The 15,551-nt window shown below is 39.8% G+C and overlaps 1 protein-coding gene across 1 annotated transcript in view; it reads left to right on the forward strand.

Annotated features, from left to right (window-relative positions):
* The first annotated feature begins 1,065 nt into the window (after nucleotides 1-1,065).
* Nucleotides 1,066-15,551, forward strand: part of nhsb (Nance-Horan syndrome b (congenital cataracts and dental anomalies)) — a 48,774-nt gene continuing 34,288 nt past the window's right edge. The window contains exon 1 of the mRNA XM_053320963.1: nucleotides 1,066-1,345. Coding sequence (XP_053176938.1) covers nucleotides 1,066-1,345 — 280 coding nt within the window. The remainder of the gene's footprint in view (nucleotides 1,346-15,551) is intronic.

The raw sequence follows: 15,551 nt of genomic DNA on the forward strand, positions 1-15,551 counted from the left end.
TACTTATTCATTTTATTTATAAGACTTTATATTTCCATTTTTAAAATGTATTTATTTATATGTGTTCCTCTTTATATTTCCACATGTATGTCCTTATCCTTGTACAGATTTATTCTCTTTATGGCACTCCCGTGACCCCATAATTTGGTCCAGTATTACCAGCATTATACAAAGTTTTGATATTCAGAATTATGTAATTATGTATCTTTTATATATCTTATTATATAAGATACATAGAGTACCTCAACACTTTCATCAGGGTTAAATAATGAAAATCTGAAGAAATGTTTATTATGTGGTGAATCTGTAGGGACGTCTTGACACGATGAAAGATTTTGTGGCTACAGGTTTACTTTCATGACCATTCCCTGTCGACATACATCCACAGCTCCGTGTTTTGCTTCAGTCTCCTCTCTCATCCTCTCAGCCTGCACACCGCTCAGGCCACAGAGCCAGGCTGCGTCAAAAGCCGCAGAAATAACCAAAGTAAGACCGGAAAAGCAAGCATAGACATAAAACAATAAGAGCTTAAGGTGTGCAGGCTGCGTACTGGAGACAGACTGATTTATGTGAAAAATGATTTGGGTTCGACATATATCCTTTATGTTTGTTTCGTGTGGGTGTGTTTCCATTGTATGTTTGTCTTACAACATTAGTTTAAATTATAGCCTCTATGACCGTGGTTTTTATTGTGAAAATGTTGAGTGGTGCTTCCTCTTGGTTCAGGCTGATTTGACCCTGCACGGAGGCAACCCATGATCGCAGACTCAACACGCATCCTCACACCACTGACCTGGGCTTAGCTGTGTCCTGCATGTGTGTGCATGTGTGTGCGTGTGTGAGAGGGAGTGTGAGTGATCCCCAGAAACCAGCAGCAGGATGGAGGATCTCAAGGAGAATCTGGGAACTTTGGATTGACGCCCGGGGATAACGCGCGGTCGGCCTGAACCTTATCGGGTTTCTCGTGGATTTATATATTTGGATGTTGTCTGTTTCCCTCTTTCCCGTTTTTCTAGGCAGTGGGAATTTACTCGTGGCTTACAACTCTTATTTCTGGCGTGCAAAATGCCGTTCGCCAAAAGGATTGTGGAGCCGCAGCTTCTTTGCAGGCACCAGATCCCCAACGATGAAGGTCTGCTTTTCGAGGACCTGTGTGCCATCAGTAACGTGGTTCTGTCCCGGACCTTGCGACAGCTGTCCGACCTGGCCCGGCACGCCTGCTCCTTATTTCAGGAGCTGGAAAACGACATCATTAACACCAACCAGCGGGTCTGGGTCCTCCAGAACAAAATAGGCCAGATACAGCAGACTGCCAGTGCCCTAGACCCTAAAAAGGAGGCAGTGCGTAAGTAGACCACCACAAGTGTATACCCACCTCACCTACCCCTCATCTCCCCTGAAAAAAAAATCACCTTATGATGTACACCTGAGCAAAATGTGATTTTATTCATTCATATCTTACATGTGTGCGCTCATGCTTCGAAGGGCGCCCACCTCCAAAATTATTTTTACCCTGCACGCACACACGCCGTAGACGCGGACGCGCTCGCACCCCCCCCCCCCCCCCCCCCCAAAAAAAATGAAATGTGTCACACGGCTGCTTTTCCACATCTGGCCATCCAAGTACCGCCGTGAAGCATTTTCACAGCGCAGGGTGTGTTGACTGCTCTTACATTTGGCGGTCCAGACTCAGATGTGTCCGTCCGTCGACGAGGTGGTGATGATGGGGGGGGGGGGGGGGGGGGGGGGGGGGGTCGGTGTGTGTTCGGAGCGGAGGGGCGTGTGTTGCCGCTGCATTGGCTCAGCATCGCAGTCTCGTTACTGCGGGTAGCGCACACCTGAAGCATGTTCGGCGGCGTTTTCGGGGCCACAAAAGGCTGCCTTGTTCATTCAAGGATGTACATGAAGTTCAGAGTCGAGAATATGAAAGCTGTAAGGGTTTTGAGGTCTGTGTGTGTGTGTGTGTGTGTGTAGCCTATATGTGCATGCGTTTGTGTGTGTGTATGTGTGTGTTGGGGTTTTCACAGGCGACTCCCCGTGCGCCAAACCCACCCTTTCCACATGCAGCGGCACCAACACAGCATCAATAATGAATCCAGATGTCCATGTTGCAGGGTGAATATGAACTGATCGTGACTAGATATTCAGGGAGCCAATCGCTGTAATTGCAGTGTACGCGGCTGTGGACGGATCATATGAAAAAAAAGAAAAGAAAAGAAAAAAAACCTGATTGGCATCAATGGAAGAGTAACAGCGCGCTCCGTACAGCAGCTACATATAATTTATGTCCTCTGCAGTCTCTTCAGTGAGGCTTTTGATGTTGGACATCCATTCAGTGGTTTTATTTCAGTTCTGTGCTGTGGGATCCATCACTGCTGTAGGTTATCATAATCTGGGACAATCAAAGAGCATTTTGGGGCCTAAAGAGACTGTAGGCTCATGAACTTCCTCTTTAGATCATCAACCCCCAACCCCCAACCAGGCATACACACACACCAAAGCATATGTGTCAGCGACCATGTCTTTATTACATAAAACTGTAATGCCTCTGTTTACACTTGTTTGCTGTGGATCTGGATGATTAAGGCTATGATAGCCAAGCCTATAGTGTCCTCTTGGAATTCAATTGTATGAGAAAGATTGTTGGCCTCCGCTTGTTGCTCAGTGGCTGCATATTTTATCCAACAGAAAGGGACAGACATTTACATTTCTGCTGTACAGTAGCTTAGATAGGATCACACACACTAAACTCCTTAAACCTGCAAGCAAAGCCAAACTAACACCTGTTGTGCTCAGAAAACCCTGAAATATTGATTTGTTGACTGGATTGTGCTTCTACAGTGAAGCCAGTCAAGAAATAAGTACCACTAGTATTTCCTCGACGGAGCACTGTCAGACATTTGTGAAAACCAACACAAAACCACAAATGTCAAAAGTGAACTCATGCAATCAATTAAGGCTCTTTGCTGTCTGCATTTTTAAGTGAGCACTTTACTCTAGACCATAATGGGCCCAGACCACCTTTAACTAGATTCTGGTACAGTTTTTCCAGGTTAAACTTTTTTTGAAGGGCTTTTTTCCTTGTTTGAATGAATTGATAGGGGATGTTGTAAAGCCCGCTGAGTCAAAATTGTGATATTGTCTATATAATTAATAACAAGACTTGATACATAAAATTTTGTCTATTTTTCAGACTTTTCTCTAATTTCTATTTATTTGTTGGGAAATGCTTTAGTTTTACTCTTTCAAGGCTATGAGATGTGTTACAATAAAAAAAACATACTCTTCAATTTAACTGCACAACTGATAGATATTAAACCTATGAAAGGGGATCATAAGAAAACACTGCCTTATATTAAACACTAAGATATTATGATGGTGATATCATTTTCTTTAGTGCCACCAAGTTTCATGGAAAAGCCCAAAACAAGCCAAATAGATCTTATTCCTTGTAACTATATGCTTCCATTGTTAACCTGAAACTGATTAAAAAACAACTTGTTAACAGACTATATACAGTACATCATCCTGTTCCCCAAAATACTCACCAGTGTACCAAATGTGTGTTAATCCGCAGCTATAAAACGTCCTTAAATGCACCATGAACTCCAGTTTGAGTAGTGCTTGTTAAAAACCACTGTGCCCAGCTGTTTTAGGAAATCACTTACCCTTTTGTAACTCGTTTTTAAAGATTGACATAGTCACTAGGAATAAATTAGTTTGGGCTTGAGTGCCATGGACAGGATAGGAAACTAGTGCATTGTTGTTGGACTCAAAGCAGTTTTAGTTTTTTCCTTGGCTTTGATGTCAATAACAATAACATACTATATTGGCAGCCTTCCTTTCAGAGGTCTCAGGAAAAAAAGGTTGGGAATCACTGCTCCAGACTTGGATGTGTAATTCATCTCTATTTTGGTCATTAGATATTTTTCTAAACACATTGTGGAGATAAAAGAAGAATGCATACGCACACAATGGGAAAATACTCTTCTGCTTGTGTGTCTGAGACTTCAATTGAGTTGCAGGGAGACTTTGAGTCATCTGTAGGTCAGTACTTGTACTTGGATGCCCACCAAAGTTTTGTTATTTTTATTCAGCTTTCAAAAGAGCTATTATCTTTCCTCTTGCTCTTAAATGGCGGCAATAACCCCAAGGAACTGAATATCTGTGTACAGGGAGAGAGATTCAAAGTCAGTGACAACAGCTTCCTCACTTCACTATGGAGTGTATCAAGATTCAAGGCAGTCAATATGGTGCTAACTTGGATTGACCCTGGACATGGCAGTAGGCAATGTTCAGATGGTGTTCAGACAGTAACTTCCACATTCAATGTGTTGGGTTGGACATTTCCCAAAACTTGTTGAACAGTCTGCACTGGTAGCAATCTCTTAGCATTAGCAGTCAGTAGTGTCTCTCCATTAGACTTTAGTGGGACGCATTGATACACATGGAAATTGGTCTACTCATCTTGAAGCATGTTAATCAGTCCCAAAAAACAGTTGTAATGTCTTCCTTCACTATTTTGGGAGCTTTTTAAAGTCTGACAAAATCTGAGGTTATCTAAGATTGAGCCAGAGACTCCAACTTTGTTGCAAACTGGGGTAATATAGTTTGAAAGACAAAGGCATATACCAGTCAGGAAGGGTTTCATGATTAAAAGAAGCTATGTAGTTGCATCATGGGAAGTGAAGGATCCAGTATTTTTGGAGCTTGAGCTTCCACAGATCCTTCAAGACTAGAAGTCTGGATATTTCTCCCTCTGCTGCTTCAATTTGATTGGACCATTTTTAAAAAAAAGTCTCTATTAAATGTCCGAACTTTATGGCAGTTCAGTCATAAATCAACCTGCGCTCTGCCAAAAAGTCCACAATATATATTTTCAGCTTGTTTGATGACTTAATCTTTAATGCACTGTGCTCTGTTATTCCACTATTTCCTGCTTGACTATTTCTGATGAATATTGAATACTTGGTATGTTGTATTTTTTTGATATGGAATTACATAAACACAGATATGGATACCACCCTAAAGCATAACACTAAACACAACTGAAAGCATAAGTAGCTGATCCCAGACATCTTAGAGCTCATGGTCATATTAGCCACTGATAGAAAATGCCTAAATGTTATGATTCTCCTCAGGGTGATTGATCAGCAACAAAGGTTGAGATGTTACTATTGAATGAGGTTTGAGAATAAAGACCATTGGGTTTGTTATTAAGACCTGTCTCACCAAGAAGGATTCAAAGAACTAGCACTAAGTGTGATCATGAATTTTCTTTTTTCTTGATTTGCCCTGCTTCATATTAATAGATACAGTAAAATGGCAACCATGTTCAAAATACATACATGAACCAGAACCAGGTTTATTATCCAGTAGGTTTGCACATACAAGGGATCTGTATGTACCACCCAAAACAGATTATCATAAATCATATAAATACAATTTTACAATAAACCATAAGTAAAAAATATATTCTAATTGAGTGCTGGGTTTTAAAAAATATTGTGCAAAGACATACAATAATGTTCAACAAAAACATGAGTTGAAATAGACAACAGTGCCCACAGAGAAATATGAACCAGCTCTTGTAGCTCTGTGCAGTAAACTCCATACATCACTGAATGCACTGAATGCACTTTCATCCTCCTCCTGCCTTGCCTTATATACTTAATACAACATGCTGCTCTGTTTTACTGTTCTGTTTTTAATCTACTGCACTTGGTTATTTATGATACATATTATTGTTGTTTTATATATATTTTTTAGCCTGAGTGTGATTTATTTATTATAGGTTATTTTTTAGACTTACTCATTGTACTGTAAGCTGCTGGACTTGAGTACAAATTTAATTTCAGGTGCAAACATGTAAATGAAAAATACACCTTGAAACCTTGAAATACATCTCATGTCCATCCTCCAAGCGGTTTCAAAAAGCCTGTTAGATATTCAGATGAAACCTGAAGCATATTTTGGCCTCACATTAGCAAAGCAAATTTAACCACTAAACAGTTTTTTCCAATTAATTTGACCAAACAGCCAATATACCAACTGCACAGACATTAGTAAACATTTTCATGAGGACAGGACTTGGGAGATGCTGCAGTGACTGGAATCAGCTAATGTTGGTCAGTTCCAAGAAGCTATCTGCTCATTAAACTACAGGGAAGATACAGTATGTATTTATGACAGTTTTGGCATTCTGGAAGCCACCTTTGATAGAGATTTTTCCACCTACTTCCGTTGTTTATTCTGAGCTGAGCTAACGCTGTGAATAAATAATACCATACAGATAGCCACTAAATTCCTGACAGCTCTGTTATTTACCATTTAATTGGCAAAAAGTGTGGAAATATCAATAATCTATAAGACTAATACAATTGAACTGATTAAAGAGGAGCTAAACACATAGTTTCATGTCAGATGCTCAAAATATGTTACACAATTTTTGGCTATGAGTAATTACCTTGTAATAAAACTACTCCCATACTCACTGTAGGGTGAAAAGGTGCTGAGGCACTGACCAAACACTTAAGGTGGAAGGGATTTTAAAATGTTGGTCTGAAGCAAATATATTGGACTGCTCTGGCAACTAGTTTGTTCCTGGTATGCCATTAAAGCAAATTTGACACTGAATTTGAGAGTAGGTCCTGTGGTAGCAGGGTACTGGTCTATCTCGCTGGTCTGCATCGTAAAATTAGAGAGAGGGATGGCTTCTTCAACCTTACAACTCTCTCTCTCTCTCTCTCTCTCTCTCTCTCTCTCTCTCTCTCTCTCTCTCTCTCTCTCTCTCTCTCTCTCTCTCTCTCTATCTCTCTCTCTCTCTCTCTCATTGGTAATACCTTTTTACTTGCTTTTTGCGGTACAGCTAGCAACTCTGAGGCGCACATTATGTAGTTGAAAGTGTTTCTTATGGACATAATTAGATTAGAGAAGGCTAGAGAGACAGAGAGCTAACAGTACAGTGTGTGAGCCTCAGTGGTCTGAAGGTAAATGGATTTTATTCTGTCTCTCACTTGCAAACACACACAGAAACTGCCCTACTGTAAAAGAAGAAAGAGAGTCATATTTACCAACTTCATATTGTGCTACTGGCCAGCAGCCTTGATCTGTTCTGTGTGTTTCTGTGTGTTGTTGAGGGATCTGATTTCAACCACACAAGGCAGGTTAGGATGCGCTCTGTCCATGCACATCTTGTCTGTCTCACACCTAGCCACTGACACACACACACCTCACACTATGAAGATAATTTCAGATGTTTTCAGAATCCGAAATGTGAGAGGATTTATGTGCTCTTGTGTCTTTCTTCACGCCTTCTTCAATGCCCCTCTGTCTTTCCCTCTGTCTTTGCATATCTGTGTCCATTCTCCTCCTCCTCCTCCTCCTCTCCATCTATACTTCGTCCCTCACTGCCCTAGTTTCCCCATCATCATCAGCATGGAGAGACTTCTGCCTCTTGACAGCATATTTAATGTTTAATGCACTTTGATTTCCACCCAGACACTTACAAGCCTGAGAGGAGAGGAGAGGAGAGGAGAGGAGAGGAGAGGAGAGGAGAGGAGAGGAGAGGAGAGGAAAAGGGATGGACATGGCATCCCTTATCTTAATTTTTGTTGGTCCACAATATATATAAAGATGGCAGTAGAAGAGATTAACCAGAATATATTTATATGTGTATAAAACAAACTAATGCTCCACCAGTGGCCCCAATAGGTTTACATTATGGTAGCCCTGCTACCTTGGATTGCAGCTAACCCTTTAGCTAAATTGTGCCAACAGGGCAGGTATCATTATGAAGTGACATTAATCTTACAGAAATATTGCGACAATAGTCTGACTCAGTGTGCATCCCAGAGCCATTGAGCCAACTGTCAATAACAGCTGTCAATCAACACTCACAAAGTAGACATCGAAACTACTTTAGTAGTACTACTAAGTCTTCAAATCTTATTAACAGAGCAATAATTTCTAAAATGAACATCAGTACACTTATGAGAGGGCCTGAACGTAATTATGTATAACTATTTTTTTTAAATAATGACACTTTTTGAGTGGGAGTCAATTAGAGCCACCATTTACTTTTTTGGAGCCAGCATCTAGCGGCAGTTGGTGGCATTGCACTTTAAGATATGTCTACATTGGCTTCAGCTTCAAGTTGTGATAGTTGCCTCTTGGTTTTTGCTCTATGAGTTTATGATGCCGGCAGAGATTATTCAGAGTGAATACAACATGAAGCAAGTTGAAAAATGGCTCAATTATCTTCTCCTTTTCTGTAACACTCATCTAGCAAATACAACAACCAAAACCTCTAAAAATCTACAGCAGGACTATTCACTTCTTGCGTCAAGTATAAATCCATAAAAGACTATGAAAACTTCCTGAGATCACACTAATTCAAGAATATCTCTCCCAGCTTTTATAATCAGAACCAGTACGCTAAGTCTACTCTTAAAAAAGACCATTCATTCATGTGGGCAGTCAGCCAATCAGAGCCACAGGAAAACACTAATCTGTGTGTGCACTGGGTGAGCAGCTTTAATTGAAATGCATGGGCCACTTTCTTAAATGCTTGATACACACACAGGAGTATCCAAGTGAAAATGGCTCATCCTCTGATGACTCTGAATGTGCTCATTTGATTTATTAAATTATTACATTAACACAGCATATGAGCCTAATTTGTGTACAAAGGGAAATCTTACAACCAAGATACAAGCCTGACACTTCCATCTGCAGTGTGAAGCCTTCAGGTCAAAATAAACAGGGTGAGGGAAGTAGTGGAGAGACTCAGGGAAGGCAAGGCTTCAACTGAGATTATTTTAAATTTAACCAAGAAGAATAGTTTTGGGGGAATGTCCTATTTTTGTCTTTCTTTCTCCTATATCATGTATCGTTCTGTTGTGGTTATGTTTGTGTATGACAGCAAGAAGAAGAAGAAGAAGATATACACACAAACAGCACGACTAAATGAAAGCATATGGACAGCATATGTCCATTTAGGCTACCACAGAGACATGTGGGCATGACGTGGGATGGTCATGAGAGAGGGATGTTATGGCATTGCGTGCATAGTGATGTAAACTTACTGTCACACACTATTATTATATTTACACAAGACAACAGAGTAACATCGCCCAGCTGCAGCCCTGCTTGACTTACACACACAGTTTATTTTATTCAGCTCCTCAGAGTCTCTTATGGAGAGTAAAAATCGTCACTGCACATTTTCTGTTTTCATGGCCCAATTACCTCTATGCTAATTTTGGCTAAAGCAATTCCACTGCCTCATATACAGGAACACACACACACACACACACACACACACACAGACACAGACACACAGACAGACAGAGTTGACATGCTTTCAGATCAGCCTTCTCATTCCAGCAGGTGAACACTCACACACAGCCTCACACAAGTATGAACACACTTGAAAATGCATGCACACACATAGACACACACAGGGGCATTTCACACACCACCACCACCCGCTGAACTCTGTGAGCCTCTTCTTTCTGTCTCTCATGTTATCATTTGAAATTCCACTTTAAGTGCCCCTGTCTGTGCTGCTGTTGCAGCTTGCAATAAAACATGCATGCAGAACTTCTTGGTCTGTACTTCAGAGCGCTTGGCTGGATGGATGGCTGGCATGAAGACGATTCCTCATCTGTGCAAGCTGGCCTCTGGCTTTTTCATGTTGTTGTAGTTCTACGGTTGTGCAGTTATGACAAAAATAAACAAACTACCCCAAACTGATTATTTGGCTCATATCATCATAGAGACAATATTGGTACTATAGAGCAGAAACTAAACAGCACCTCTGTCAAATATATTTTGAACAAATGGTTGCTTTCTTTCAATGGTAAGGTGTGTGGTCAATACACTGGAATGTAAAACATCTCGTAAAACAAAACCTTGTGACAAAAATGATGGCATCAGCCTAAAATGTAGGACTATACATGGGGTGCATATTTATAACTTTTTTTTTTCCTGAAGAGAAAAAAGTTGAGAGATTGGACTGCTAATATAAAAAGGCAGAAAGCCTACATGGTCAAAGATAGGCAACTACAATAAAGGTTGTGGAAGAGAGAAATGTTTCCTCAAATTTGCAAACACTCTGATGTCATAAGATTAAGATATATTTGTATATTTGAATACAGAGATGTCTTTAAACTCGTTTGTTCAGATAACATGCCTTTCAGTATCATCTTGATTTTAAACCATGTTTGACTAAAACGCAGCATGTGTAACTTTCTGCAGAGACAATTGATTCAACAAGCTATAACTCTTTTACTGTCAGCATAAAGTAGTGCCTGGTGCAAATTCAAATAGTGTGAATTGTTACAGTATTATGGATGACAGGGACTTTCAGAGGAACTTAATACAGAACACTGAAAAACATGACTATTTAAGTGATAGCATACAATGTGCTCATCATATTGAGGCAGTGATGACAAATGGACTTGCAGAATTAGGTTTGGTTAGGTACAGATAAAATAGACGATGACAATCATGTAGCACTGCAGTTCTGTTTTCTAGTAAAACTTGATACTGTAGTTCAGAGTGTGTTGCTCCTGTGCGTTTTGTGTTAAGTATGTCTGTGTGTGTATCCAGTATGTCTGTCCATGCATAAATGTCTTTTTGATGTGTGTGTGTGTGCACGTTTGTGTGTCATCCTCTGGTGACATGCTAAACTGAATAGTCCTGAACTGCTGTCATCTCTGTCTAGAGACCCCATCATCATCACCATTCCCCCAAAATCTTTGACAGATGGCTCGGGACCAAAAAAAAGAAAGAAAAAAAAGCACATACTCAGCGATCTCTCTGGGTCAATGTGTGTGTGTGTGTGTTTGTGTGTGTGTGTCAGTGCCATGAGTGGACATCTCTGTAATCTAGTGACTCCAGCATGTAGCACAATGTACAGAGCTGTAATTCCACAAGCACTGTTGAGTAACTCTCTGCTTGTTGTATAAAGTAAAAATAGACCTCAGTAGTATCTGAAGTCAGCATGCCTAGTTCTGAGTAACATGTACGAAAGCTGTCAATATAGAAGTTGCTGGTTCTTGTTACTTTAGCAGAGTTACTAAGCATTTGCATCAAGATATGGTAGATTCTTTCATTTTATTCTGGGATTGTTTATTTTGTCCTTTTACAGGATCATAATATCCTCCTCACCATAACCATAAGGCATCTCCTCTATCCTGAACCCAGAGAAAACATCCACTGGTTAGTCAGGATGAAATAATGTTTACTGTAATGAAGTAGGTGTCTATCAAACCTAATGTGTGGCTTACATTTGACTATTATGTTCCGGCAGTTTAAACAAAGAAAGCAGATGTTAGTGGAAACAGTTTAACTGTAAGCGTATTTGAAACACATGACAGACCACAAGTCAAAGCATCAAATGACTTTCATTTGAGTTTTTACAGACTCGGCACTTGCCCATCTTTTTTTTGTGTGTGTTGCATTGCAGCAGTATGATGAGTCAATCACAACTCAACCTAAAGCAACATAGCATGTTGTTTTTAAAGACCCTGTAATATTTTGCTCATTGGGATCTTACATCAACTTACGTTGTTTGTTGTAACCGTTTGAGTTATTTGTGTTTAGACCGGCCTCCACTCGCTGGTTTGAAGCAGACTGATCTCAGTTAGAAAAGGGCAATGTAATTTACTTCTGTGCTAAAACGTTTGTGGTAGATGAGTAACAAAGCAGGAGCTGGACCAAATAACAAAATATGTAAAAGCAATAAAAAAGTCCACACACTGCAGCTCCCAGTGCAGGTGGATTTAATAGATAGATAGATACCACAAGTGACACTTCGAACTCAAAGCTCTTCTTCTGTCTGTCTACCTGCATTGGGATCTGCAGTTGCATTTACTTCTGTGCACCAATCAGACTTAATTTGAGTCAGAATCTGGTGACAGTTTTTGGAGGTTGTTTGCTGATTTTGCCAAAGAGGCACCAATGTCAAATCAAATCTGATCAAACTACACATAACACATTTCTGATGAAGAACATTATTTTTTCAGTGTTTAATAATTAACTTTGACAGCTTTCACTCTGTAATTCTACATATTTTTCAGTTAGTTTCAAACCTTTTTCTGTATAAAATGCACATCATATTTCATTTGAGATTTATTTAAAATATTTTGGACAGAAAAACAGCAGTAGTAGATTGAGCAATATACACGCACATACTCATTCTCTTTCATTGTTAGTCTCTCTCTATCCCTCACTCCCTCACTCAGTGATTTCCCACGCAGCAGCTCTCACAGGCGGGTGTTTTTGTACTTCTCAGGGGTGCTGTTGGCAAAGAGTAGTCAAGAATACATAGCTAAAAAGAAAGATGCAAAACAGACTAGGGAAAATAAAAAATATGTGGAATAACGGAGAAGTGATGAGTGAGAGTCGCTCACCTAAACATAAGTTATATTCATTTTACAAAAACATTATGATGAGGACTTTAAAAGAAAATATTGTAACCACTCCTTGATCTTCAGTCTGAATATCTCTGTTTCTTCATGCTACATCAGTTAAGTTTACATACTGGAGCTTGCACCTCACAACACTATACTTGTCAGTTGCTGTAGCCTGGTATTAGCAGATAACAAAAATAGGATGGGAAGCCAATTATATCAATAAACTTGTGACCATGTGCTTGAGCGGGTTTCAGAATATAGACAGCAGAGATTATGAGTATCAACTAGGGATTTAGGGGCAGAGCATGGACAGTTGAGATGATTTTCAACAGAAGAGCTGCTGGATGGACTTAGTAAACTATCAGCATAAGATGGAAACAGATGGAGTCATAAAAAGCTTAGGAGAGGTTGTCTGCTGCTTGTTTTAAGGACTGAGCTGCTCTTAAGGAGTTCCTTAGAAAAGATTGTCTTTGTAAGAACCTTAGCATGCTATGAAGAAGAGCCAAGCTAATTGGACTACTAGCAACTAGTCAATATGCTCGCCATACTGTGCAGACATGTGTGAGAGAGCATACTGTACAGTTTTCAGCATCAGTAAAGTATCTGAACACTGTGTATGATACACCATATTTTAAACAGGCTTCTCTCCAAAGTAGCAACAAATCTGTGCTCATTAAAGAAACTTTCTATTGGTTGAATTCTGCAGTTGATGCGCTGCATTAAGGCGAGGTAAATTAATCCAATTTCACAACAGGCTGGTGAGAGGTGAGGACAGCCGAGCCAAGGCTGCACTAATTAGCCATATATCTGTCACTACTGATTGTATCAGAGAGCCTACCAAAGCCTACCACTTTCTTCTGCATCACACACAAACACAAGCATTAATGTACACACATGGACTCCTCATGACTACAAACTGGCACTCCATTTTTAGGAACCTCTGGAGGCCCAATTAATTTTCATATCTGCCCCACACTAAGGGTGCAGTAGAAAGTGACACTGTAAGTGTGATAGTACAAGTATGCACTGTGTGTAGGCTTTGCGTGCATGTTGTATGTACTGTGTCCTGCTTGATGAGCGCATTAATGTACCTCTGCATGACAGGCGAGAGATGCATTAGCTAAATGCTGTAGGCAACCACAGCTGTTACAGAAAGGAGAGGAGAGGAAAGGAGAGGAGAGGAGAGGAGAAAGTGAGAGGAAGAGAGAGGAAGAAAGAGGTAAGATGAGGTGAGGATACGAGAGGATAAAAAGGACAGACTGGAAGAAATGGCTGAAATTTATGGTAACAAGAGTCTATGCAGCCATGCCATCTTAATGCTAACATTGGCTTGCTTACAGGCTCATAATTGGCATTGCTAACATACTGGTGTTTATAGCTAATGTTTAACAGGGTCACCATCTTAGTTTAACATATTAACAGTAACCACAAAGAACAGCTGAGGCTGATGGGGATGTCATTAGTTTTGCATAAACCAAGGTGTTGGTATTAAATTTTTACCTGATGATGGTGCTAGATGGAATATTAAGGGATTACGTAAGTGATTATGAATCATCCTGAGTGGGACATGAATGTCTGTACCAGATTCCACATCAATCAATCTTATAGTTGCTGAGAAATTTCACCCAAAACCACAAATGTACACTTCATGGTGGTGCTAAAGAAAAGAAAAAACAGAATCACCAAAAACATTAGGATTCATCCTCTGAACATCACAAATGTCTGCACCAAAATTGCAATCTATCCCTAACTTGTGGAGACATTTCAGTAAAAACCCCAAATATCAACCTCATGGTGGCTCTAAAGGAAAAATCAGAGGATCACCAAAGACATCAGCGTACATCATCTGGGGGCCATAAATGTCTGTACATAATTTCAAGGCAATACATGTACTAGTGGTGGAGATATTTCAGTCTGGACCTAAGTGGAGGACTGAATGAATAAATTACCAACTAACCGACAGACTGCCAGCTTGGCTAAAAAAAAAAAAAAAAATTTAAAAAGGTTGTTTGTCTAACATTATACAGGACTAATACTGCAGCTACAACATGTGTAAAATAATTATAGTATCCTGACAGATTCTGCTCCCATTCTATGATCTAGTAATTATCACCACACAGTTGAATAATTACAGTAGCAAGAAATTACAATTAACCGATTGTGTGACTTACAGGAGACTCCCTAGCACTATTGTGTCTGTGTGTGTGTGTGTGTGTGTGTGTGTGTGTGTGTGTGTGTGTGTGTGTGTGTGTGTGTGTGTGTGTGTGTGTGTGTGTGTTACCCAGCAGATTACTCCGCTGAGGCCAAGTCCCTACAGATGACATGTGATAGCAGATTAATAGCCTCACATATTAAAGTCACAATCCCCATTATTTCTTCTTGTATCAGCGCCTAATCAGTTAATATCTAACAGCTGAGGACTCCTTCATAACCAACTCAGTGCTCCTCTGCGTCACCTTCAACATCATCTAAAATTAATCACATTAAATTGGTGAATGGTTCATTTTTTTATGTACAGTTGTTTTCCAGTTAAGGACATTATGTAACAAGATGTCCTGTAAAATTATAAATAATGTCAGTTGACACATTGAGTCAGATTGTGTACATTGAGCTTGAAAAGAACGAAGATCAAAGGAAATTAATTTGTGCAATCAAATTAATTGCACTTTCCAAATATCCAATATAAAATCGTAGCAACAAAGTCTGCAGAAGGATGAGATCGAGGTGGTTGGATGGATTAACAAAACATCTTTGTTTAACCCCAGAAAATTGCGGTTTACTTCCTGTTTCCTGCCAACAGTCAAAGTTGGTTTCTTTTAACCATGACCATGGTCGTTCCCTAACCTTAACCAAGTTGTATTTTTAATTTTGTAATGGTAATCAAAGTTTTTGAAAGGCACTGACAAACAAGTGCATCATATGAGGAGATGCTTATATGTGTCATTCGGTTGGGCAGTTACTAACAGTCTTGGTGTTTTTCATTTAATTTGATGAGTGAAGATTGTTTTAGGGTGACTTGTAATATTTTAAGCAACTTTTTGTATCATTTGTGTGGTATCTCTGTATTAAAAGTTACAGGCACTGTGTTTAGTGTGCAAAACATTTAAGAAGAAGATATTGACACTGATT

This window comes from Scomber japonicus, chromosome 1 (genome assembly GCF_027409825.1).
Source record: "Scomber japonicus isolate fScoJap1 chromosome 1, fScoJap1.pri, whole genome shotgun sequence".
NCBI classification, from domain to species: Eukaryota; Metazoa; Chordata; class Actinopteri; order Scombriformes; family Scombridae; genus Scomber; species Scomber japonicus.